Raw genomic sequence first — 27,388 nt, 5'->3', positions numbered from 1 at the left:
TGGCCTCGGTTAAATATTAAATTTGCAAGGTTAGGATTTAAATGACTTTGGGCCTGTAGGAAATAAGACTCTTAACCCAAAGTGTTCCTATGTTCAAACATAAAAGATTAAAAGTAAACAACAATTAGAGAAAGTCTTCACCCAGATTGTGATTTTGTTCGTATACTGATCTAGTGTTGCACAGAACATTTTGAAAGTGTATATTTCATCATAGATGATTAAACAACTAAAAGGCAAAATTGGAAAGATGTTACAATATTCAGCACACTGAAATAATTTAATCACTGTAAAAAAAACACCTTAACTTTTTATTTGTACTACAAAAGAATATTTAATATGTAACCATCTGGTTTTAAAGTAGCAAATGTCTTCCCCCTTTTCCATTATGAAATATGCATGTTATTTAGATAAATATGCCCTCTAAAAGGCAACTCTGTAGTCTAAGCTAGTTATGCATATGCTAGGAGTGCTAACACTGCAATCCAAACAAATAATATTTGAAAGCACATGTTTAATTTGGAAGAGTCTGTCAAATTCTTGAGACAGTTCCTCTTTTCGCAAAGAGTTCCTATACAGGGATGCTGGCCATTCAAATCCACATGCAAAATCTGCCAACCTCCGGGACTTCAAAAGGACCGCAACCTCACAATAGCTATACATGACTAATTTCCTGGCAAGCCAGCAATTCACAGGCAAGTTATGATTTAGTTCTATTGTTTAAGCTGACCAAGATCATGGCATTAATAAGGAGCACAATAATAAGACACCCTAAACTCTCTTTTCCCTATAATGATTCCCAGGGTCCTTAGAGGGCTACTTCATTCCTCTATTGTCTTTCCTACAACATATGTTGGCCAGGACTGAGGTTATACATATTGCCAGTTTCCATAGATGTGCCCTTGGGGGAGCAGGGTGGGTGGGAAAGGGCCTACAGATGCTCAAAGGGTTGCAATCATATTTGACAGGTGTGAATGTGCAGTAACTTCAGGGCACAGGTTTGTATTATTTACCTAAAAAAGAAAGTGAATTATTCGAAAGACTGTAAGCTACCTAAAACAACACATGGAGCCGGGTCTCACGATCAGTGAGACCTGGTTTGCAAGAGTGAGCGGGGAAAGCGGGCTAAGCCTGCTCTCCCCACACACGAGCAGGGTGGGAGCCCCGGGCAGCCGGATCGGCCACCCACACAATTGCCGGCTCTGTGACAGAGCTGGCAGGGCCTGGGGGGAGCGGGGGCCAATCGGCCCCCGGAAGCTCCAGAATGCCCTGCGCGAGCGAGCAGGGCATGCTGGCAAGACCCCTGGAGCTGGGAGGTGGCTTTTTGCCTCTCTCCGGGGATCTCCTCATGAGTAGCCACACCGCAGAGCCGCGCCGCAGCTACTCACGATAAAAAAAACTGGGTTTGTGTATGTGTGTGACAGACAGACAGCTGCAGATACAAAGAACTGTCTTATGCCAAGTTGAACCCAATACTATCAAATGAGATTGGTGGCAGCTTTCTAGGACCTACGTTATATTTCTTCAGATTCACCCCATTCTCTTTCTACCTCTCTCAATAAAATGTGTGGATGCTAGATGCTGTCCATCTGTGAGGTCCAGCTCCATATGCACGCTAATGTATATACTGAGCTTGACATGTCCCCACCCACCAAAAAAAACCAACCCTGGGTTATGGTGGACCACATTTTGAGAGCAAAAATCTCAGAGGCAACCTTCTAGTGCACCATATGTTTGAATAGGTCAAGGGTAACAGAATAACTTTCCAGAGCCTCTGCCAACTTTAAGTTAAGAACATAAGAAGAGCCCTCCTAGCTCATTCTTATGCCCAATATACAAGGTGTGGGGGAGAGACTAGAAGCCTGAGTGAAGCCGGTAAATGGCAAGTGCTGGTTGGGCTGGCATCTCTGTTGTAGAGTCTGGCTCTGATAGTCAAAGCTGGGATTGCTAGTGTGAACTGCCACCTGCAACCGTGCTGCAGTCTTCAAGATGGATATACAGTACCATACCAAGTAGGCACGTGAGCGTGGTTCTCCGTCTTCCTATTGCCTTAAAGGACTAAAAGCCCTACAGCAGGGCTTTTAGTATAGCAGTATAGTATCGCTTTTAGTAACCCCTGCTAACTTGGCAAAGAGGCACCTTTTAACGTGGTGATTCTCTTTATTTAGCGGGGGAGAGTAACTGGCCATATCTACCCCCAGCACAGTACCTCCAGTGACTGTTGCTGGTGTCTATCTGATGTTTCTTTCTAGATTGTGGGCCCTTTGGGGACAGGGAGCCATCTTATTTATTCTCTGTGTAAATTGCCCTGAGCCATTTTTGGAAGGGCGGTATAGAAATCAATCAATCAATCAAATAAATACATAAATGTGGCTGCGGATGAAGGGAGTTGTATCTCAACAACAACTGGAGAGCCAAGATTGCCCACCCCTACCTATAGCATAAGGAGATAGAGTTACCATGTGTGCGGCTAGCATAGTCCTTTATTAGAGAGTATTGCTATAATTTATATGTATATCCCACCCTTCTGCTAAGGAGCTCAGAGTGGTATTCATGGATGGGGCTACCAACCAGAAAGGCAGCCAGAAAGTTACTGGCCTCAGTCCCACACCTTAACCGTTGACACTAAAGCAAGGCTGGGCACGTGACTCACTCTTTTGTCTTACGTTCTCATTTATAATATATGCATTCCCTTGTACCAATGTTAAGATGCAGTTGTGCATGTCTTGTTAGCAGTCAAGCGCACTTCTGTGTTATTTGATGGGGAAAGAGGTCTGGCATGACCAGCTGCTGATCTCCCTTGTTCCGTGCCTCCCTCCCTGTATCATGAAATACCTGTTGGTTATCCTATTTAACATTGCAGCCCCCTAGTGAGGCAGCTGCCTAACAAGTTGTACACGTTTGTGGCTGGGAGTGATGGGAGTTATACTCCAGCAACAGATGGGAAGCCTCAGATTGGCCACCCCTGCTCTAGATCATGGATCGGTTCATGGCTCTCCCATTAGTTTTCCTTTAATCTTCAATACACATTTCCATTTTGTGCAGCTCTATTCTAAAAATACACAGAACAACATGGAGAACAGAACCTTTGTTTTATCACCAATGTGGTTCAGTACTGGAATTGCACCTAGATCTAATTTGCAGCTTAGTCTTAAAACTAATCCAATGAACAGAATATTGACATGTTAGAAGTCATCACAGATTGAATTTTACATGGGTTTTCTACCAGTTAAATCCATTTTGCAAATGGTAAACATGTCCAGCCTGCAACTCATTAACATCCTATTTATTTCATTTTTTTCAAAAACTTCTCTCTTGAGATGAATAGCAACTGCCAGCAGAAAAGACAATACTCCCCTCACCACAACTCAGCATATAAAGCCAGTAAAAATCAAATACAATAACCATTTCAGTCACAGCAGCATGTACAGTAGCAGCAAGGGGTACAGTTAATCAAGTCCAGAGAGCCACGCCTACACTGTTGCCCAACAGAGGCGTATCTAGGGAAAATAGCGCCTAGGGCAAGCATTGAAATTACGCCCCCGTCCAAACATCTGACACCCATCTTTCAGATAACTTTACCACAATATCAGCGGAAAAATACAATTCTGAAGGTCACATACAAGTCACATATCTGAATATGTGTACAGTGACATACATACATATATATATATATATATATATATATATATATATATATATATATATATATAACCTGTAGCCCCTTTGGGGGGCTTCCTAAAGGCTGGGGGGGTCTGCAAAGGTTCCCCCTCCCCCCTGCTGGCCTCTAGGGCCTCACAGGGACCATTTAAGCAAGTGCGGTGGCCATTTTATATATATATATATATATATATATATATATATATATATATATATATATATATATGGCAGCTTAAAACAAAATGGCCACCACGAATGCTCAAATGGCCTCTGTGAGGCCTAGTATGGCCTAGGGCCTCACAGAGGCCATTTGAGCATGCACGGCAGCCATTTTGTTTTCAGCAGCCTTTTTTTTCTTTTTTCTTTTAATTAATTTTAAGAAATAGCGCCCCCCCTTCAAGTGGCGCCTGGGGCATGTGCCCTGCCTGCCCCACCCTAGATACGCCCCTATTGCCCAATGCCAAACAGTTCAAGAGCCCATCTAATCTTCACAGAAGATTCCACAAAGTTGAAGGCATCACCGAAAGGGCCTTCCTCCTAGTAGATGCCTACCAAATTGCTGAAGTCAAAAGCAATTGGAACAGAGTCTCAGATGATGAATGTAGCACACAGGAGGAACATACAAGAGCATGTGATCTTTTATGTACCCTGGTCCCACACCCTTAAAAGTAAGCACCAGCATGTTGAATTGAGCCTGGAAACAGATCAGCAGCCAGTGCAAATCAAAACTGGGGTGATGTGCTTCCAATGCACTACTCTGACTATCAGCTGAAGTTTCGAGACACTTTCCATCAGCAGCTCTAGAGAGAGCACATCACAATAGTCCAATCTGGAAGTAACCAGTAAATGGATAACTGTGGTTAGGTCATACTTCTCCAGAAATGGGCACAGTAGTGAACCAAATGAAGCTGGTAAAAGGTGTTCTTAGTCACTATTGTCACCTGAGCCTCCAACAGATGACCCCAGTCTAGGAGCACTGCCAGATTGCAAACCTGATTCTTCTGGGGGAGTGCAGCCCCATCCAAATCAAGGCACAAACCTATTCCCAAATCAACCTCTCATCCGGCCAACAGAACCTCCACCTTGTCTGGATTAAGCCTCCATCTGTTGTCACTCGTCCAATCCTTCATAGCAGTCAAACAGTGACTGGGGTTTCCACTGCCTCCCTAGAATCCAATAGAAATAAGAGATACAGCAGGGTGCCATCAGCGTACTGATGACACTTCAGCCCAGATCTCTGGACAATTTTACCCAATGGCTTTGTGTAGATGTTAAAAACATGAGAGCAAGATATGAATCAATGAGTTTTTATTTTGGTCAATGACCAGAACAAACAATTACAAATTACCACCAATTAATTAACAATACCTCAGAAAAATCTAAACACAAGAAAAATTATCCAAAGTAAACAAAAAACAAAAAAACCACACCCTATGCCTACATAAAACTATGACACATAATGCTTGCTAATCAAGTGAAGTGATCATGTTGTGACACACTTCGCTTGCCATTGCACAAAACTTAACAGCATTTAAAGACGTTAAATCGTTTTCATCGGATAAAAGAGATAAAAATTGTCCAACTGTCCTGGATAATCCTTCAAGGGGGGGCGGTAATTGTGATCCAATTGATCACAAGTTGATAACTCATTAATCAAAGCATGGCGTGCAGCAGAAACACTCAGACCCTCACATAATCTATCCTTCTCCACACTTTCAACAGCATCTAGTGAGAAAGGAGTAAAACCATTTAACTGGAGGTCATCATCAAGCCAAGCTTATTGAAAAAACACAAAATCAGAACCTGAAATATACTCAATAAATGAAACATCCTTAACTCTTGACCTCTACCCTGCCACATTCCATGTTTAAAAAGCAAGGGGCTTCAATGATGATGAATGTCGTTCATCCAAAGGAGAGGATGACCCAACAACTCCAGGGGCTCTCCTGATCTGCAGCATTCTTGTCCAGTAGATCCGAAATATTTAAATTGGAAGAATTCATCTGTGGGATTTCTGGATTCATAGACTGGGGCTGTTAATTCAGCACAAGTTGAATTTCTAGTTGTTTCAAATTTTGAGGATCAGGGAAAGAAGAGGAATCAGATAAAGCAGGGGAACCAGAACTGAGCAGATCTCCATCCCATAACTCTGTCAAAGAGCAGCTTGCTGGTATCACTTAAGTATCTATATATTTAATTCTCTAAGGCATACCCATGGCTAATCCCATGCATGGCAGCTCTCATGAGAGTTCGGAGAGCTGCCGGATAGGCTAGCCACGGAATGGGTGGGAGGGGAAAAAAGGCAGTAGTGGCAGTGGCTGGCCGGCTGGCTGGCGGGTGGGGGGAGGAACAGCACCAAGAAAGTGGTGGCGGCGGACAGAAGGAGGTGGTGGGGATGGGTGGGAACAGGGGAAGAAGGAGGTGGCAACGGGTGGGCAGGGGAAGGAGGCGGCAGCAGGAAAAACGGCGACAGCAGGCAGGGGGCCCCACAGAGACAGGCAACAAACTAGAGGTGCAGATACTCTTCGCCCAGCCCAGCTAGTTATCCTTATCCTATATAATAAAAGGCTAAGTGAGTGGCCGTGGCTTTGGAACGTTGGGGATCTGCGTCCCTGCCTCCCTGGGCTGTTCTGGGCCTGCGCGAAGCGCAGGCCCAGAAGAGCCCAAGGGACACAGGACCTCAGACACCAGTGTCCCACAGCCACGGGCGGCCATTAGCCGGTGTGTGGCAGCGGGGGAAAGTGGCCGAGGCAGCGGCAGAGCCGCCGCCGCGGCCATGAGCTGCGGCACAGCGAGAGGAGGCCGAGGCAACCAGAAGCGGCCGCCCTGAAAAAGGCGAGGGCAATGGCGACGGGGGAAGACCGAGACGGGGGACAGGGAAGCTGGGCGAGGTGGCGGCGAAGCCGCCAACGAGGCCCCCGCCCGCTCACAGCCGTCGCCCCCGCCTGCTCACCCGCCCTCCCAGCTGCCCAAAATGAAGCTGGGCGAGGTGGCGGCGAAGCCGCCAACGAGGCCCCCGCCCGCTCACAGCCGCCGCCTCCTGCTCACCCGCCCTCCCAGCTGCCCAAAATCACCTTCCCCGCTCCCCCCCAAAAAAGATTAAGGGCGAAAATGGCCCATGAGAAGGTCGCCGCCCCCGCCTATCGCCCTCCCAGCTGTCGAAGACCACCTTACCCGCTCCAGCCCGAGGGAAAAGAGAGGAGCTCACGAGCAGAGCTCCTCTCTGTGCTAAGTCACTGCTCAAACTGCCACTATGGACGCAAAGGACGCCTATTGCGTCCATTGCGACAGTATGGGCAGCAGCTTAACACAGAGAATAGCTCTGTTCCCGAGTTCCTCTCTTCTCCTTCGGGCTGGAGCGGGTAAGGTGGGCTCCGGCAGCTGGGTGCGTGGGAGGGCGATAGGCGGGGGCGGCCACCTTCTCATGGGCCATTTTGGCCGTTATTCATCCACACACACATACCCCAAAGTAAAAGCAAAATAAGGAAGAACAAAAACAGAGACAACAACAAAACAAAAAACAAAAAGAGAGAGGGGACAAGGGGGGAAAAAGAGACAGGAAGAGAGAGAGAGAGAGAGAGAGAGAGAGACGGGATAGAAAGCTAGCGCCCGTTATCATAACGGGCTTAAAAATACTAGTTTTATATAACTCCCAAATCCATCAATCTGAAATCAGGTGCCTCCTGATCCTTTCCCCAAAGAAGCAATTTTCCTTGCTTCAAGAATTCCGGTTCCATACTGTTCAAAAACTGAACCTGCATTGAATCCCATTCATCCCAGTTTTGGAAATTCTGGCCTCCTAAAGCCTCCTGAGACAAGGGGTCGCACAGCAAAAAAAATTGTATTGTTTATCTCCTTATTTACTTCATTCAGAAGGGGCAATTTTGCTGAGGAATCTTCCTTCCCCATTGTACAGTACTTGGGTAATGAGCATACAGTGTCTCGGACAAAATCAAAAGGTGTTTTCCATAGCTGTCACTTTGGCCAGGAAATCCTTAGTCAAAGAGCTGTGGCATTGCTCAAAGGGAACATTATTGTCTGAACACTTGGCTTCCTGCCCAAAATTGTTTTTAGTTTGAAATTTCTTATCTCCACAACTTATTTCGAGTGTTTTTTTGGTCACCATCCAAAGCACCTGTATGGTGGTGCTTAAACACTAAAGGGTTTATTTACATCTTCCCTTAGTATAGTGGAGCATCATTTGCCAGCTTCCTCCTTTGTAGCACTTAATGAATGAGCTGAGCAAGATGTGCTGCTCTTGGACAGCAAGGGCACTGGAGATATATCAGAGAAAACCCTCTTCAAGGGGAGATTTGGAATGAAGCCAAAAATATTTCATCCTCATTAACACTGATGGAATTAACAGCTGATGAAATGAAAGCACAAGCTTTCTAATTTCAATTTGGCTAGGCAGCAATTCATATTAAGATAAATCAATATCATGAGTATGACAACACAATAATTGCCCCAAAGAATGGATAATATTCCATCTATTTTGCCAATACCCATAGTTTAAGGAGTTAATTACAACCGTGAGTGCAATTTGCCTAGATTGTAACACTCGAAAGCTATTCCCACGACCAGTAGAAAGTGGGCGAAGGGAACCTAGCCCGCTTTCTACTGATCGTCGGAACCACTGGGCTTGCGGGCAAGCCCAGTGGTTCCAAGGTGGCTAGCCCACCTAATTCCCCCTCCCCTTAAATAAAGCTAACAGAGCTCGTGTGCCACTGCGGTGCATGGTGACACACAAGTAGACCCCTGACCAGGAGGCTACAGCCAGCCTCCTGGCCTCGGGGGTCTTTCCAGAATGCCCTGCGTACTCGCTAAGGGCATCCTGGAACTTCTGGGGGCCAGGCAGCCCCCGATCCTCACAGCCCCCACCGCTCCGTGATAGAGCCAGTAGTCATTGGGTAGCTGATCCGACCGCCCAGGACTGCACGACTACTTGTCTGTGGGGAGAGCAGGCTAAGCCCGCTCTCCCTGCAGACCTGCCAGGAGCTCTTCTCACTGATCATGAAAAGAGCTTCTCTATTTGGCTCCTGGCTTAGATTGTTTCTCAACGTTTGTTCGTGGTTCTCTATTTATAATCAGTGTTCCGAAATGACAAGAAGTGTGCTCTTCACTCCCTGTTGTAACTATGACCTTTTTAAATTCAAAGTGGCATATTGCTTATGAGATTTCCTTCCCTTCCTACTCTTCTAACATAATTTAAATCATATCCACTTTACCAGAAACCTCTGTTATTTTCTGACAGATCATGGCAATAGTTCTTGCTGGAAGGAAAGAGTATTCTGCTGCAGAATCAGTTGTTAAAACAGGAGGAGAGTCTGCATCTTTGAACCACCCCTGAAATCAGCAATGCTGCAGTATTAAACAACAAACATCAACTCCAAGATATAAAAGGACCCAAAAGGAAGAAGTAAAAAATGAATAAAAATAAAAATAAAAATAATATACTCCGTTAGGGAGGCTGAGCCTAAGAACCACCAAAAGTATCTAATTGGAAGCCTGCCCAAAACCGAGGAGTCTACAAGACAGCAAAAAACAAACCCAGAAACTATATCAGAGCTGGCTTCATCGCCATCTTGGCTCCTCCCCACAAGATAGAACCGCACAGTACCCCATGTGCTAAAGGACAAGAGGAAGAGCAGAAGTACACCTTACTGAAATATACTCAGGACAAAAGTGAGATACTGGAAGAATCTTACTGGCAAGGTTAACTTGGAGAATACACCATCTTTGCTCTGCTGGCAAAGGTCGGTCCAAACGTCTGTGTGTTTAAGATTATTTCCCCCCCTCTAACTTCTGCTATTTCAACACTGTTTTAAGACAATTTTGTCTCCCCAAGATTCAGGGATAAGTGCTCCCAAATGATATAGAACAGCCAGGGAACCAAACAGAGGGTTGTTTTAAAAAGAGACAGGTCAGCAACTAGTCTAATGAACTTTCTAAGTTGCAAGAGCTGGCATATTCAAAGTGTGCTATTTTGCAGAGCAACAATTCTGATTCTTAGTGGATACAATCAATTTTATTTTACCTCAGCAAATTTATAGGGCAATAATGTCTGGAGTTTCCCATTACTTGTTTATTCCCAGAGCCCTTAACACAACTGTGTTCTGAGATTTTCCTTGGAGGTGTGAAAATTCCAGCGGGCTCTTTACTGGCTCAGCAGGAACCTGAAGCACAGAGGCAGTCTTTGAAAGTGGCAAACACTGAATCACAAAACGGACGGCTTGGTCTGGCCTTCAGTCTGACGATGGCTGACAAGTCTGAAAATGAAGCCTTTTTCTTTATACCCGGCTGAATATAGTTCAAGCAGCTGTGCGTTGCTATTTATTTTTAAGGGAATCACTCAATCATATATACATAACTATCTCAGGGTAAGATTGTCCTTTTATATAGGATACATCACTAGCCTGGATGAATTTGTGTGGCCACACCAGTCCTGTAGATGGACCTGGCTCAATTCAAGCTATTATACAAATATGCATTTCAATAGTACAATTTAATTTCACCAGACAAGAATGTACACGAGATATATATTCAATTCGTGGAAGTAAGAGGCATGTTATAGTGCCCAAATTATGGACACATGTCTCACTCACCTTGCAATGCAGATGAGAATGGGTATAATAGCTGGAGACTCAATGCACTGATACTCAAATTGCTACAGTAATGTTGATAGCATTTTAAAAATCTACGCTTGTGCTAAAGGCCTCAGGTTTTAGAGGAAGTTAGTTGTTCAGCCACACTGAAATCCATGGAATAGATGTGACTAACTTAAGTACCATACATTTTAAAAGAATGTAAGCACAGGAAACGTTCTCTGGACCAGGACTCACAAAATGCACATTGCCATTTAGAATTTTTGCACACAAATCTAAATCAATCCAACACAGGGGTTGTCCTATTCTGGCTTTTGTAGATAACTTTGAAATAGGTAGTATACAAAAAATACGACCCCAGGAGGACAAGAGAAATGATAAGAGGAAAGGAGCATAAATAGTGGAGGATAACCCTTCCCCTGTTTCAGACCCTCCAACCCCCCGCCCTTCTCTCTAGTGGAATAGTGGTCAGCTTTGGGTTTTCTCTGTGCTGCATTGGAGGGTTCTGGGCTATTTGTGCACTAAAGTGTTCTAGAACAGCAGAAAGTTTTAAGGGCCCTTAACCGGCTGCGTGGGGAAGGTGGGATTCAGCCCTCCTTGTTACACTGTGTGAGGGAGTTCAGGGCGATGGGAGATTCACACATCTCCCAAACCTAATTCCTCCCCTCCAGAATCCTCTGAGCTGTGAGTGGGGCTACACCCTTCACTGCTTAAACTGTCCTTTTGTTAGTTTGGACTGATTCTTGGTTTTGTATCTACTATCTGATACAGTGTCGTATATGTAGGTCTACACTTACGGCACATCACAGTTTAGCACAAACCAAGAGTTAGTTCATAATGCAAAATCACAAAACATGTTGTAGATATATTACTACAGTCATGAAGGCAAAATAATTATGATTGTGGCAAACGTTAATGTTGATCTATGCATATAGGCTGACATTCTGACTAAAGCAGCACTCATACTGCATGAAGTGCTGGTACTGCTTAAGAGCTCCAGATTAAAGCAGCCCCAGTCCTTTTGTAGGGGCTGGGCTATGAATTGCACCTATCTCCCCTTCCTCCAGCAACGTCCTGTACCACCTAAGCATTCAAGAACCGTAATTCCGCTACCAGAAAAGTGAAACCACAACTTAGCAGACCAAAAAGTACAGATAACAATCACTCAAAAAACAAAAGGATAAGACATCTTGGGGAAAACAGAAAATAGCTCAAGAATCCTTCAGACTACAAATGCAAAAGTTGATGCTTACTTGAACAATTTATTAAGTCGAGGTGGGCTAATAATTAATGAAAACAGACGATGGCTTGTTCTGTCTTGTATGTCTGAAAACAAGCCTCCAATATAACATTATTTGGAACTTAGCAATAATATCTCCAGATTTTTTATGCTTACCTGTAGGAGGGCTGTGAACAAATATACTACTATGAAGATTGGAGTCAAGGATGTGTGACCACTCTTCATTAAATGAATAGTATATAAGAAAATTAAATGTCCAGGAATCACCAAGAGTAAAAGAACTTGGGCTGATTTATTATTTACTCCTGTAAATAAGAATAAATAATAATGCTGTCAACTTTGAGCCTTAAACATCAAATTATGCTTTTGACTAGCAATAGTGTATAAACAAGATGTAATCTGTAGACAAAACAACAATGCTGATGTATTTTTTTGGCACTGAGATGACATTTGAGTTAATCTTTTCAATTTGATTTTTAGTCCATCCATTCCTGGTAATAAAACATTCACACATAAAATAAACACTTTTCCAAGTCTCCCCCCGCCCAAAAAGATAAGAAACACAATGCAAAAATCCTCCTGCAAATATCAGTTTTAAAATAATGTATCAAAAATGCTAATACTCAGGCTTTGATAAGTCCCAAGGCTACAGAATCCAGATACGACACCAAGAATGTCTGATGGTTTAACATGTCAAAATGATTGTATTATAAGTTAAAAAGAACATGATGGGACATAAAGTAGAAGAAGTATCTTTAACACATTGGACCCAATGATGGCATGTGATTTCATCACTTTCAATCACATCTGTAAAACTGAGACGTCCAGGTTGGTCCACTAGAATTAAAGTTTGCAGTCCAAAATAGGTAATGCTTTATTAGGACCAACTACAAAGTAACAATGCATTGAACAGTGGGCTGGTCAGGTCCTACAGGACTGTTCATCAGACAAGATGGTAAGCAAAAGAACAGGGGTGGATGGGAAACAGGAGAATTAGTGGTATCCCAACAGTCTGCAAAATCTAAATACATAGCTTAGAAGGTTTTATACAGACTTGGATCAGCCACTGAAAAGTGTGAGATGGGTTTAATATATACACAGGGCTGCTTGGATAAAGGAAGCAAAAAAAATTGTTGTATAGTGCTGTATTCCCATATTTTGAGAATAAAAGATCTGTAAGCTTACTGAGTCCAGGCTCTAGCATTTAACTGAAACTCAAAGGTTTTTTTCCAAGACACAGGTCAGGAAAAAGCAAAGGTATTGTTGTAATATATTATTGCTATGGAATAAGCTTCCTGCTGAAATAAGAGCATCTCCTTCTCTGTTTGTTTTCAGGAAGAACATCAAGACCCTCCTGTTCTCTCAGGCTTTTAATTAGACTTAATTTTAATCATTTTAAAAACTTGTTTTAATAATTTTATTTTATTGTTTTATTGTCATGTATTTTAATTTGTGACTTTTAAATATTTTAAATTTTGTACACCGCCTAGAGATATACATATCAGGTGGTATAAAAATATGACAGATATAGAGAGAGAGAGAGAGAGAGAGAGAGAGAGAGAGAGAGAGAGAGAGAGAGAGAGAGTTAGTTTTGTGAAAAGCCAAAGAATTGAAATAAAATATCAATGAATTAACTGCTGAATGTTTGCTTTATTATTAATTAATTAATTAATTAAACTTGTATACCACCCAAACTTTCATCTCTGGGCGGTTAACAGTGACATACATCAATTAAAACAAATATAAGTTTAACAATTTAAAAACAGCATAATTAAAACCTACAAATTTTAAAAGCTGAAAAAACTTGGGTGAACAGATAGGTCTTCAAATGTTTTTTAAAAATAGTTAGAGATGGGGAGGATCGTATCTCAGGAGGGAGCGCGTTCCGCTTTAAGGATAAAAAAAGGATACTTGCTGCATAAATGGGGCAGAAATAGGAATATAAAGATGACCAAGTATACATAACACACACCTGTGCCATAATATGTCCTGCATGGATAGTAGCAGCCCTTGGCTTCTTCTGGTAGCTCTCCAGGAACACTGTGCAAATGTAAATAAGTAGAAATCCTGCTTGCTTGAATTGCCACTAGATTACCACCAATACCTGTAAAAAACCAGGGAGGGGGGAAAGGAAATTTTACTATTTATAGATCATTAGGCAACAATAAGTCTAGCAGTAAAATCACCTCTGTAATGAAGCTTACCTACCATTTATATCTGCCACACAGAGCAGAAGAAAACACACACACATACACACAGCATCTTCTCATTTCATGACAATCAGCCCATGACTTACTACTACGGTACTAATACATCTATTTACTGTCAAGAGTATGCTGAGACTATATGGAAAGACAAAGGCAATGGCTGCATTCACACATGGCCATAGAAATCTTGATCAGGAAAGTGGCCAAAAGGGAAAGGGTTAAACACCCACCCCCCAATGCATGTCATTGGTCAGATCAAGTGCCCCCGCAAGCTGCAATAAAGTATTAAGAAAGGACAGGTCACATTCCACTTCTTGTATTCTGATCACGCTAAGATACTTAGGGAATTTTAACCTCCAAAAGGCTGTTTCTACAGTTTAGTATTCAGTCTATAGGGCTCACTATACCATTCCTTTAACCAGTTCGGACAATTAGCATGGCAGTAAAGACACACATCTGGTAATACTACCTTTCCTTCCTTGTTATCCCAACATAAAATTAAATTTATATTTCTTCCATTCCCAGATAATCTTTTGCCAATCTTTGGGTCACTTTCCTGATCAAGATTTCTCTGGCCAGTTGTCTTTCTCCCCATGGAGGAAAAGACACATGAATGTAGTGTTGTTTCCTCAATGGGAAGAAAAGCATCTGTAAGGTAAAGTGGTTTGAGGGGCAAGGGTTAAGTAATCCTCTCCCTGCTTAGATCAAGCTACTGTAAAGATTTTTTAAAAACTCTATCATTAGATGTTGTTCGTCTCCCACTTCATGTCCCATTCAGCCCTTATTATAAAAATAAGAAGGCAGAATTACATATAACTAAATATCACTTTGCCATTGGTGTCTAGGACACTTATTGACTTTTAGGTTGTTCATTAGTCCTTTCAAGCAGTGTGTTGAATTATTAAAGGAGTTGTGTGTTACAGAGTATTTTCAGTCATTTTGATCTTCAGCTATATGCCTTCAAGGAGCAGCAGAGAGAGGCTTTTCCTTGCCTAATAGACAATTTGTTAACTTTTCTGCTAACATGCTTGTTGAATTACCTAGGCTGTTCTACAAATTAATCACCCACACACACACCCAAGTGTAGTAGAAAGCGATTAAAAGATACATGTGGTAGAGATTAGCTTGGGAACACAACAGTTTGTCAATATGCCAAATTATTGATGCAAATCTTTAGCAACAAAATGATCTCTTTTAAATGTCTTCACCTGTACCAAGTATAGAAACTGATCTCACTGGGAACAAGTTGTTTTGGTAAGAACTAATCTGCCTACTTTCCTTTCACTATAATCTTAATTAATTGATAATTACCATCCTCACATGTTAGCCCTCTTCAGCCTTAAATGTTCAGACATCTGCCATCTTAAACTGGGGTGGATGACGTCATCACAAATTACACCGTTGAGGTGTCCCCATGTGTCACTTACTACTGTAACAAATTTGGTTCAAATTGGTATGGCAGTCCACAAGTCAGTCCACTTGTCCTCAACTGTACACACATCCACCATCTTGAATCGGAGTGAATGACATCATTGCAAACAATGCCCTTGAGCTGTCCCTATGTGTCCCTACAACTGTAGTAAATTTGGTTCAGATTGGTTAGGCAGTCCACAAGTTAGCCTCAAATGTTCATGTATCCACTGTCTTGAATTGGGGTGAATGACATCCTCACAATCTATGCCGTTGAGGTATCTCTATGTGTCCCTACAACTGCAAATATTTGGTCCAAATCAGTTCCCACTTACGCCTTAAATGTTCATGTGGTTGCCATCTTGAATTGGGGTGGATGACATCATCACAAACTATGCTGTTGAGGTGTCCCTACGTGTTGCTCACTACAAGTGCACCAAATTTAGTCCAAATCGGTTAGGCAATCCACAAGTTAGCCCACTTGCACCTCAAATGTTCACGTGTCCACCATCTTTAATCAGGGTGGAAGACATCATTACAAACTTGGTTCATATTGGTTTGGCGGTTCATAAGTTAGCCCACTTCAGCCTTATGTGTTCACATGTCTGCCATTTTGAATCAGGGTGAATGACATCACGAACTACATTGTTGAGGTGTCCCTATGTGTCACTCACTACAACTGTACCAAATTTCTTTCAAATCGGTTAGACAGTCTACAAATTTGACCGTCTAACCCACCTGCACCTCAAACGTTCATGAGTCCACTATCTAGAATCAGGGTGGATGACATAATTACGAACTAACTATGCCATTGAGGTGTCCCTATAGCTGTAGCAAATTTGGTTCAAATTGGTTAGGTGGTTCACAATAGCCTCCTTGCACATCAAACTTGTATGCGTCTGCCATTTTGAATTGGGGTGGTGTATTGGCACCGGAGGCCAGCAGGTCCAACAGGTTTTTTGGGGATTCGGAGGCAATAAGCTCAAACCAGTGTAAATGCCAAAGAGGTTTTATTAGACAACACTGAATAATGATTTAAAGAGGATGACAGAGCAAAAAATAAAGCATATGTCCCTGAACTGACGCGGTCTCTTTCATCGGGGAGCCCTCTTGACCATGAAAAGGACGTGACCCCTGTAACGCCAGCTGGTGTGCAGCACCTTCCCGGATCTCGGTCTATGCTGAACTCCAAATTACTAAGGTGTCTGTGTGCCTTTCTTATACTGTGACATTTCTCACAAGCAGCATCAAGAAAGGGGCTGTTGGCCCCCCTTATCAGTAGCCTGTGTGAGACTAATGTGCTTAGCCAGCAGCCAAGTACATTCCACTCCCAGGCAATGCATCTTCCCAAGCTCCCTGCTTCAGGTGGGTAATTAGCGCGTACGTTTTAAGCAAGCCTTATCCGCGCCTAGCTATACTAATTGGCATAGTAATATAAACACAAAATATGAACATTGGAATGCAGCTGGAGACACGGTTTTCAATACAAAACAGGAGTGCAGGGTTATTACAGTTTAAGGCTAGAGAAGCCTAAAATGAATCCTTTAAATACACGGATATAAGCAGTGTATAGAAGTTTACATGTGCAGAGAGTAAAAGTGGATCACACCACTAGGCCTCCTCGCCATATCTTCTGCAGTGCCACTACAGCGGAAAAGTCAGTGTTGCCAAATGTCTGATTTTAGTGTGAGAGACTTGAAACATTTGGCATTTTTCTTAAAACCACAGTTCCAGGGGAATGTGCACGATCAAAACACTAAACTTTTATTCAAAGTTGCTACACTTAAATATTGAAGCGAAGAAATATGAATCCTCAAAAAGGCATGAAGTGCACCTAAGGCGGCAAATGTAAGAATCCAAATTTTAAAACTGAAAGCCTTTTATGTTAGGGATGTGCACGAACCGGTTCGGAGGCCATGTTGGAGGCCTCTGAACCGGTTCGGAAATGGACAGGTCCGGCGGTCCGGCACTGAGGTGGGGTCTACCTTTAAGGGCGGGGGGGTAGAACTTACCCCTTCCACCGCTCTTCCCCCTCCAGCACTGTATTTTAAATAGAAGTTTTTGGGGCAGCAGCGTTCCTCCCTGCCGCCCCTGCCCCCGTCGTTGCTCGGAAGAAGGAGTAAGATGAGCACGCGTGTACGCGCGCCGCATACGTCACACACACGCTGCGTGTGACGTATGCAGCGCGCGCACGGCGGCGACAGGCATGCGCGCGCCGCGACGCGTGCATGCATGCATGCATGCTCGTCTTACTCCTTCTTCCGGGCAACGACGAGGGCAGGGGCGACAGGGAGGAATGCTGCCACCCCGAAAACTTCTATTCAAAACGCAGCGCCTGAGGGGGAAGAGCGGCGGGAGGGGTACCGCCCTTAAAGGTAGACCCCCCCTCAGTGCCAGACCGCGCCGCGTGGTTCCGTGCACATCTCTATTTTATGGGCCTTGGGGGGCAGGGGGAGGAATATAGTGGCTGACATCCAGACTAACATGGTGCTAATGAAAAAGTTGTGAAACTTGCATAGCTGCACAGATGCTCCAAGCTGCACAATTTCTTCCGCTCCCACTTACACCAACTGCTGCACTTGTGCAACAAGAATAAGGGAAGAAGGGCTGACATTCAGATTAGCATTGCACTAGGACAATAAGAGAAGTTGTGCACTATTAAGAAAATTTGTGGATCTGTGCAAAGTTGTGATGTTGCACAGTTGCTAGTGGAAGACCTCTGAAATATAGACAAGATTGTACTACAAGACTGCACAGCCTGTTATGCAAAGTGTTATTCAACTTGTCGACATCATCTTTCATCAGTGCAAGGACTAGTCTGAAACAGGGAGTCCTTTTTTTGGTGCAACATCCTTGTGCTACACCCTTGCACTAGAGCAACTGTACTGTGCTAGTGCAACTCTATTCTGAAATGCAAGCTCCTGACATAGTGGAACTAGCTGGCACAACATCCTTCTCCTAGCAGATTTGTGCAAGTACGTCAGTATGGATGTCAGCCAGTATAGCCAAACATGTGGGCAGGAAGTACAGGAAGGAAGGAAATATGCCAGAGGAGGCAGAGATGAATTTTAAGGTGGCAGGGGGATCACTTCTTAGACTATCCAAGAGTTGTTTTGATTATTAAGGTTAATATATATGACAATATGTAAGTACCAAAAGTGCAATGCATAAGTACCAAGAGTGCAACAAGGAATAATAAGGTAGAAAGAGAAACTCGGAGCTGCTGGTTCTGAAAATGGCAGCCACTTGTTGAGATTCTCCTTCCCCTCCACATAATGTAGTACAGCTTGCTACTTGCTAATGGAAGTCATTGTCAACATCTTTAAAGGAGATCTTTAGAGGAGAGCTGGTCTTCTGGTAGCAAGCATGACTTGTCCCCTTAGCTATGCAGGGTCCACCTTGGTTGCATCTGAAATGGAGACTAGAGGTGTGAGCACTGTAAGATATTCCCCTTAGGGGACAGAGCTGCTCTGGGAAGAGCATCTAGGTTCCAAGTTCCTTCCCTGGCATCTCCAAGATAGGGCTGAGAGAGATTCCTGCCTGCAACCTTGGAGAAGCCGCTGCCAGTCTGTGAAGACAATATTGAGCTAGATAGATCAATGCTCTGACTCAATATATGGCAGCTCCCTATGTTCCTAACTTACCCTATGTTTTGACATCGCTACACCAAGCATTTCCCTGTCCTCACCAGCCCATTATATGGAGTAGGGTGGGGAAGCACAATGATGTTAGGACACATGGTAAATGGTATTATGCATTCTATCATAACTGTAAACCAGTGGTTCCAACCTGTGGTCCTCCAGATGTTGCTGAACTACAACTCCCATCATCCCCAGCTACAATTTATTGTGGCTAGGAATGATGTGAGTTGTCGGTCAGCAACATCTGGAGGACCACAGGTTGGGAATCACCACTGTAGACTATTTAGCTCCTGTGGTGACCATGAACAATAGAAGAGCAAAAATCTATGGAAAGGGGGAAAGAAGCTCAACACAAGATTGTTGTGTTTGGTGGCAGCCTCATATTCCTTATTATGCGTTACTTCAGCAGGGTGTAAAAAACAAACAAACAAACAAACAAACAACCTGAAAGGAAGTGGCTAGTAAAGAAAGGAATTATGTGCCATGCAACAGCTCAAGCTAATCCTATGGGAAAGGGACAGTGAATATGACAGATTTTGAGGAGGGAGGATCTCTTAAAAGCCCCTCCTTTTAAGGGGCTCTTGGTAGATTTTGTTTACAGCAATCTTTCACCAACTTGCAATTCAATGAAGAGCAAATGTCAACTGGACAAAATATATTTCATAATGCAACATACTAAGTGTAGGCTTGTAGAATTCACTTGGCAACAAGATTCTAGGAAATGTCTGCTTTTAATAAATTACTGGAATTTTTTCAAAATAGTGAGCCATATGTTTTGCAAGTGCATGTGCAAATGTATGCAGGAAAAAAGCAATACTATTTCATTCATTCATTCATTCATTCATTCATTCGAGAGCCTTTGCAGAATTATTCTAATACTATGTGTTTCCCAGACTATGGGAAACACCTATATCGGGCAGCAGCGATATTGGAAGATGCAGAAAGGCATCATCTCATACTGCATGGGAGGAGGCAATGGCAAACCCCTCCTGTATTCTACCAAAGAAAACCACAGGGCTCTGTGGGCGCCAGGAGTCGAAATAGACTCGACAACACTTACTTTACATTCTCTGCTATGTTCTCTCATGCTACAAGCTGTACATAAATTATGTGTGGAAATAATATATGACCTCACTGGAGGACTCAGTGTGCTGGAAAATAATTGCTTAGGTGTACTGATGGGACATATTGACTATTACATCAATACAATGTTACAAACCAAGACATTACAATTCTATTTCAAGCCGCTTCTGCCTATGCAAATCTTTATATAGATATAAGTACACATTTCTAAGACAATATTTTGAAATCTGTTTCTGGGGTCTAGACATATATACCATGATTGCTTTAAAAATATTTTTTTCATTCTCACTTGTACTCTGAATGTATATTTATCTTTTCCCCCAATGTCACAACACAAAACCAGGAACTGTTTTTACTCTGAAATTATAGTGTGACTTTACAGTAGTAGATACCCACCCACTTATGTCTGAATTTGGTCTTTTATCTAACTAGCATGCATCGAGCCACAGCAATTTTAAGAAATCCTGTGTCTGCCTTACCATTGATTACTGGAGTATAAACAACAATCCCAACCAAATTAGGATCAGATACAGTTGTGTCCAGAATAAGGCCACCAATACTGAAAAAGAGTTCAAGATTTCACAGTCACAGTCTGATAGTATGCAACAAGTTTTCACATTTTATGAGCAATATAGCTTTTTAAAAAACAGAATAACTCCAGAAACTTTACATTATTAGCTTCTGACGACAGTTTGCTATATTTTGGTTCTGTAAAATGCTTACTGTTCATAGAAATGAATCTAGGAGAAGTAGAATTTTTCTTGGCATCAGTACCTCTGAAATTTTGAAGAGCTGAGTCGGAGCGAGTATATTTTTGTAACTATAATTTATTGTAAAGTTCTCCCTAGCTCAAGGCCTAAAATCCAGTAAACTGTGGCCTATGGTCTAATTCCAGCATATAGAATTTAAAACACACTGGTACTCATGCTGTACCAAGGTTACAAATAAAATACACATGCACATGATTCAACCAAAATTAAGCACATTTAAGTCCCATAGATCTCAATGGACAAGATGTAATCCTCAATAGCAGTCATAGGAAAAATCTCAACCTCTGCCAAACATTTTGTGCACTAACTCAAAAGTTTTTAATTCTGTACTGTTGTCCTTTTAGGACATTGTCATTGGCACCCTAACATACAATACTTTCAGATATCATGCAGTTACCATAATGGTTTTGTCTCTATGGATGAAAAAGCGCCAGGGGTAATTTTGTATCCCAGGTGTGAATTGGTTTTTCCTATTTTAGATGCAAAGGTTCCCCTGTCCCATTGTCATAAATGGACTAATTCCTGCTTACAGGACTTCCCTGAACATGTTTGACTAGTGTTTGCCAATGTGACTCAGAGTGCATTCAAAATTTATTCACACCTGTTCTGGTGCCCTTGGTACCATCTTAATGGCATCATCTAAGATTTTGATTTTGCCACATTTTTGCAATTTGTTTCCAGGATGTCATGCCATCTTCTCCTCCATCTCATCCAAATTCCCTATGGGGAAATGATGCCAAATAGCCCCCCTCTGCCCTTGGTGTATAAATATGAGTGTTTTATGACTTCTTTGGTAGAAGGCACAACACATAAGGAACACAGAACAGAGAAGGAGCAGAAGACAGCACAATGTGGATGCATGGGATGCACAAATACCCCAAGGAAGCAACAATAGTTTTCATTCCATGACATATATTGAGGGTTAAGCATGTGCTTAACTCTCCTATTGAAATCAGTGGCTGGCATCCTAACAAAGCATGCACTGTAGGAGGGTCTGAAGGATGTCCCAGGTGTCCTCATGCAACTTCCCCAATCCTCCTGCATGAGCACTGTTGCTCAAGAGGGCTAATACTTCTGGGTGCTCCAGAAGCACTCTGTAAGAGCAGAAGCAATATTGCTGACCCTCAACAATGTGTTTCCAATTTTACTGAGTGCTTCTGGAGCACGGGCAGTGCTCAGAAGTACTGGTCCTCCTGCACAACAATGTTCATGCAGGAGGCTTAGGGGAGTTGGGCGAGGGCTCATGGCCATGTCCCTGCAGACCCTCCTGACGGGCACACTTCATTAGGATGTCTAAGTGACTGATGGGCTTGACTTACATGGACTTGACTTTGCTGGGATTGTGCCTACAGGTTTTATTTTTATGTTTGTCCCAATTTTGGCTGAGTACTGCCTGCTGTTAAAAGGAAAGCACATTTCCTTCTGCATTAAATGCTAATAAGGATAAGCATCCCTGTCCTGTCTTTTGCACTATTAGTCATGTACAAAATCAACTTATAGCACAACTATGGCTGGATCAGGGCCCTCTTTAAAAATACTTTCCCCTGTACCTGAATGGAAGACAACCCTGAATAAGATGACCCTCTTAAACATAGAGATTAAACACAGGTTATACCTGTTTTCACCCAAAAGGAACAGCACTCTGAATTTAAGACGATCCCTCAATTTCTAACATCAAAGAACCTGGAAAAAAATCTAGCCTTGGATTCAGGTAAATACAGTGGTGATGCAAGATACTCACCTGCTTATGACCATAGCAGTTATCACTGGCTCCCACCCTGAATGGAGGACAGTTCTTGTAGCCGGATGTTTAGCAGCAATGACAATCCACATAGGAGTCATAGCCAAGAAAAAGGCACCAACTAAAGGAGATATATAATAATATGTCTCTACAAAAAAAAAAAACAAGTCATGTTTATTATTGGAATGTTATGTTGTATCCTGGGGAAAAAATAAGCTATCAACTAATTTTAAAAGATGAACACTGCTTGTTTGCTGATTTCAAATCCTTCTTGCTTTATTACACACCTAATCCTATTTCCTTTGGAATAATTCCCATCGTTATTAATTAGGTCTCTTATCTGAATATGCAGCCTTAGGATGGTAGGCTCAGGAATATTATAGTGCCTGAATAATTACATCTCTTAACTTGATATTTCTACAAAATGCTTTATTTGTTTTTTTCATAGCTGAGGGCAGCATTCATCCCTAAATCTGGACCTTGCTCAATATGTAAACTAATGACCAACATAAACATTATTTATTTATTTATGTATTTTATTTTATTTTATTTTATTTTATTTATTTAACACATTTTATACTGCCCAAAACTTACGTCATTGAGTGGTTTACAACAAAATAAAAACAGAAAGTAAAACATTAGTTAAAACTAAAACAAAAAGTTAAAAACCTCTTATAATTGTAGATTGTGTTATCTTTTACAACCAAACTAAGATAGGTTATGAAATAGTAATTTTGTAAAATGCAGAATGAACAAAAATATGAATTGAAGGTTTAATTGTTCTTACATCTGTAATTTAGTTCTAGCAACGCTAAAAGGTAATTTAGTTCCACTAATAACATGTACGATTCCCAAAATATTTCATATAGTAGTCCTGTCAAAGAAGGAGAAGAAGAAGAAGAAGAAGAAGAAGAAGAAGAAGAAGAAGAAGAAGAAGAAGAAGAAGAAGCAGCAGCAGCAGCTGCTTATCAAGTGATGTTCCCCAAAATATTTCAGTATACAGAAGGCAAAAATATTACTTTATGAATTGCCTATTTGCTTTGCAATAATCCATTCTTATCTGTTCACTGTGAAAGCTAAATCAATTATTTCAATGAAAAGAGATATTGTGGAATTATTCCTGTATAACTCTTAAAAGCAATATGTGCTTTGCTCTTCATTTAACTCCCACACCTTCCATCTGTTCCTTTTCTTTATAACTATGCAAGGAGGAGAGCCCACATACCATGATTGCCCGGTTTATTCTATTCCATCAGCATATGGCCTTTGAACCACAATCAAGGCCAGTTGTATAACTGCTCATTATTCTGTAACAATACTGATATCCCAGAGAATTACTTTACTCTGTCCATAATTTAGCAAGATTCCTCCACAGGACAAAACAACCTCAATGGAAAGGTCTGTAATATCAACACAAAAGAACACTGCAGGCTAATCTATAGGGACCACCCCGAATGAATGTGTTGACAGCAGAGCCCGCAGTGATGCCTATGGCAATCTCCTCTCCTTCCAGGCAACAACACAGTTCACAAGCTGGGCAACTGCAGCAAAGTAGTCCTGCAAGGTCAAAACAACTGTGAGAGGGGGCCATAGCCTAAAAAGGTTGTGAAGCAGGCAGGTGCAGCCTAGGACCTTTCAGTCACCCTGGAGAGAATGAACGTCAAAGACTCACACAGTGTTAAAGCTCTGTGGAAATCCATAGATTTCCCCTCTACTACCAGAATATGGGAAACTCCTATATCGGGCAGCAGCGATACAGGAAGGTGCTGAAAGGCATCATCTCATTCTGCGCTGGAGAAGGCAATGGTAAACCATTCCTGTAGTCTACCAAGAAAACCACATGGCTCTATGGTCTTCAGGAGTCGACACAGACTAGACAGCACAACCAACCAACCCCCATTACCCCCATTGAGCAAAGAGTACAACCAGTATATATTATACACCAGCAAGATTCAGCAGAATCAACTATCATTCAGTACAACCAGCTAATAACTATACAAAGCTACTCCTAAGAAGCTGTGATAAAATACCTTAAAATATACAGACAGGAAGACAAATGTCATTGACAGTTCCTAAAGCTACATCTACAACTTGAGAAAACAATGCAGGGATCCAAAACAACATTTTGTGCAGGTTGGGGAGTGTCTCATGGTTCTCTCATCAGTTCAGTTCTCAAATCTCTTCTTCCATATTATTCATGATTATGAGAACTTCCAAAGAGAAGGAAACACCAAAGTTTCATATCAGTGTTTTGAAATCTAGCATTTAACACAATTATCTATAGTAATACAAAGAAAGAGATGACTTTAGTAGAGAATGCTTTCCCAGCCAAAAGGCCGAGAAGCGATGCTACTTTACATCAATAACCAAGCATCATTTTCAAAATAGGAGTCTCAACTTGCCAAAAAGCTGTGACAAAAAGAAAAGTATCAAATGTACCAAAAAAAGAGCAGCACTTTTCAGGTTTCACTCTAATATTCTTTTTTTATGAATGCATTAACAATTCAATTGCAGATGTGCTTAACTTGAAGTTAGCCCCATTGATTTTAATACTAAGACCTTTGCAGCTATTGACTATACCAGTGTTTCTCAACCACCGGTCCCTGGACCGCTGCCGGTCCCCGAAGGCTTGAGTGCCGGTCCCTGACTGGGAGTCAACCCCCCCCCAACTGAAATCAAGGCACTCACTTCCTCAATTTTGCACATGGCACGGAAGAGGAAGAGTATCACGGAGGCATGGGACCCTTCTTGTGCCTTGCCTCCATGTGCTGCTGAGATCTTCCTACAGCTATCTTATTCCCTATCTTTACAGCTTCAAACTGTATGCGGTGCGGGGGCATGGAGGAAAAAGTATGGCAGTGGGCACCACTTGAAGGGCTGCTGGTTCTTGCATGCTCATTATTTGCAGCCAAAGGTTGGTTGATTGAAACCCAGCTGCCTGTTGTGGTCAAGGCGCCTTGAGAGGGAACGCTGTTTCCCTCTTGCATCAGTGGGGCTTGCTTGTATGTTGTTTTCATTGGCCCCATGTAGCTTTTGAATTTTTCTAATGGCCCAACATACCCTCTCCACTGAGTAATCAGAAGCACCTCCACCCCCACCCCGCACATACTGAAGACATACTGGAGACAAATTTGTTCACCCAGGCTTTTAGATTCAGGGGTTCTCAACCTTGGGTACCCAGACATTGGTGGACTTCTGCTCCCATAATCCCCAGCCATAATGGCCAAATGCCATTGTTGTTGGGGGTTATGGGAGTTTAACTGAGAGACCCAAGGTTAAGAACCCCTAATATTCCATGTTTGCAAAAGATTCCAAATTTAATTATTTTAATGCTTATATTATTTTCATTCTAAACTGCCCAGAGATGCATGTTTGGGGCAGTATAGAAGTCTGATAGAGAGATAGATAGACAGACTTGAAACCCCTTTACTAACTGCTGGTCCGGGAAACTGCGCATGAAGAATGTAGCGGTCCTTGAAACTCTGCACAAAGAATTTAGCGGTCCTTGACTCCAAAAAGTTTGAGAAACACTGGACTATACACTCTATGTTTGTTATGTTTCAAAAAGATAGCAAAAGATCATAAAATTATAGCCCAACAGAGTCCTCTAGTGTGCCAAAGGGGTATAACACAGATTATACATCATTCCCTCTAATTGTGTGTGTGCCATGGAGTCGGTGTTGACTCCTAGCAACCAGAGCCATGTGGTTTTCTTGGTAGAATACAGGAGGGGTTTACCATTACCATCTCCCACGCAGTACGAGATGATGCCTTTCAGCATCTTACTATATTGCTGCTGCCTGAAATAGGTGTTTCCCATAGTCTGGGAAACATACTAGTGGAGATTCGAACTTCCCCTCCTTACTACAGAGCAAGAAAATACTCAGCTTCAGAGCTAGCAGCAAGTTCCAAGCCTGGCCCTATACCACTATATAACACAGCAGTGTAAAGCAGCTGGGAAGGAAAAATGTGTCCTCCCCTGGTTCCCATGGAGGGGAGGTCTATCAAGGGCTACTAGTCGGAGGGCTATCGGCCACCTCCAGTCTCAGAGGCAAGATCCCTCTCAATACCAGTTGCAGGAGAGTAACAGCAGGAGAGGGGGCATGCCCTCAGCTCTTGCCTGTGGGCTTCCAGCGGCATCTGGTGGGCCACTGTGTGAAACAGGACGCTGGACTAGATGGGCTTTGGGCCTGATCCAGCAGGGCTGTTCATGTTCTTATCCTACTCCTGAACCCTACTATCAGTATGGAAGCAAAACAGGGTCATCCAAAGCTAATGTAATGGTTTCGGAGTATTCAGATTCATAGACCCCCCAGGAAATTAAGTGCTGTCAGTTCTGAAGTAAAACAATGTTTTCCAAGGACAAAGGTGAATGCTCAGGGAACTCTGTACTAGGTACTACTACTACTACTACTAGTAGTAGTAGTAGTAGTAGTAAGCATATTTATACACCAATTTTCAACCAAAGTCCTCAAAGCGGTTTACAGAGAAAAATAAATAATATATAAATAAGATGTCCCCCTGTCCCCAAATGGATCACAATCGAAAAAGAAACATACCATGGAACATACCAGCCTGATAGCCTACATGTTTTCCATCTCCTGTCCACCTGCTCAGTATTGTTTGCCTCTTGGCTGCTAGCTCCAACAATGAATTTCAAAGCAGCTTTGTTTTATTTCTCCAGCTTAAGCAATCTCTTAATTGGCATAAAGCAAGTGGAGCATTTAGGAAAGATGCAAATTAGTATCCAGCAGAGAAATAATGCAGTTCTTCAAATATAACTGCAGTGGTTATCTTGTGCAATTCTGTTTGCATTGCTTACAAGTGATATGCTTTGCAACCACTGCTACTTCCTAATGTACCATATCTAATGCACATTTTATTTTCCCTTGTATCTGCCTGTGCTTAGGTTGCCAGGATTCTTAGATGGGCAGCATTTTATATAACAGGGCAGACATATAACCACATATGTGTCCATCTCCCAATAAATACCAGGGAGCAGTTCTGGGGATATCCGATTCCAAAGAAGCCACT

At 42.4% G+C, this 27,388-nt stretch overlaps 2 protein-coding genes across 4 annotated transcripts in view; one reads left to right on the top strand and one right to left on the bottom strand.

Annotated features, from left to right (window-relative positions):
* The window catches only part of CHST11 (carbohydrate sulfotransferase 11), a 321,489-nt gene extending 312,525 nt beyond the window's left edge, over positions 1-8,964 (top strand). The window contains exon 4 of the mRNA XM_053255497.1: positions 8,912-8,964. Within this exon, the coding sequence (XP_053111472.1) occupies positions 8,912-8,924 (13 nt within the window). The 3' untranslated portion in view covers positions 8,925-8,964. The remainder of the gene's footprint in view (positions 1-8,911) is intronic.
* The window catches only part of SLC41A2 (solute carrier family 41 member 2), a 107,479-nt gene that overhangs the window by 42,038 nt on the left and 38,053 nt on the right, over positions 1-27,388 (bottom strand). For 2 of the 3 annotated variants that reach the window (XM_053255493.1, XM_053255491.1), the window contains exons 7-10: positions 22,355-22,502; positions 20,323-20,402; positions 13,475-13,606; positions 11,659-11,807 (exon numbers count right to left, since the gene is read on the bottom strand). In XM_053255493.1, the coding sequence (XP_053111468.1) occupies positions 11,659-11,807; positions 13,475-13,606; positions 20,323-20,402; positions 22,355-22,502 (509 nt within the window). Of the gene's footprint in view, positions 1-4,953; positions 5,383-11,658; positions 11,808-13,474; positions 13,607-20,322; positions 20,403-22,354; positions 22,503-27,388 lie in introns of those variants that run through there. The other variant, XM_053255492.1, reaches the window with a different exon arrangement.

Source organism: Hemicordylus capensis, chromosome 5 (assembly GCF_027244095.1).
Source record: "Hemicordylus capensis ecotype Gifberg chromosome 5, rHemCap1.1.pri, whole genome shotgun sequence".
In the NCBI taxonomy this organism is placed as follows: Eukaryota; Metazoa; Chordata; class Lepidosauria; order Squamata; family Cordylidae; genus Hemicordylus; species Hemicordylus capensis.
The sequence above is the reverse complement of the archived record's forward strand: the minus strand, read 5'-3'. Positions and strand labels throughout refer to the sequence as shown.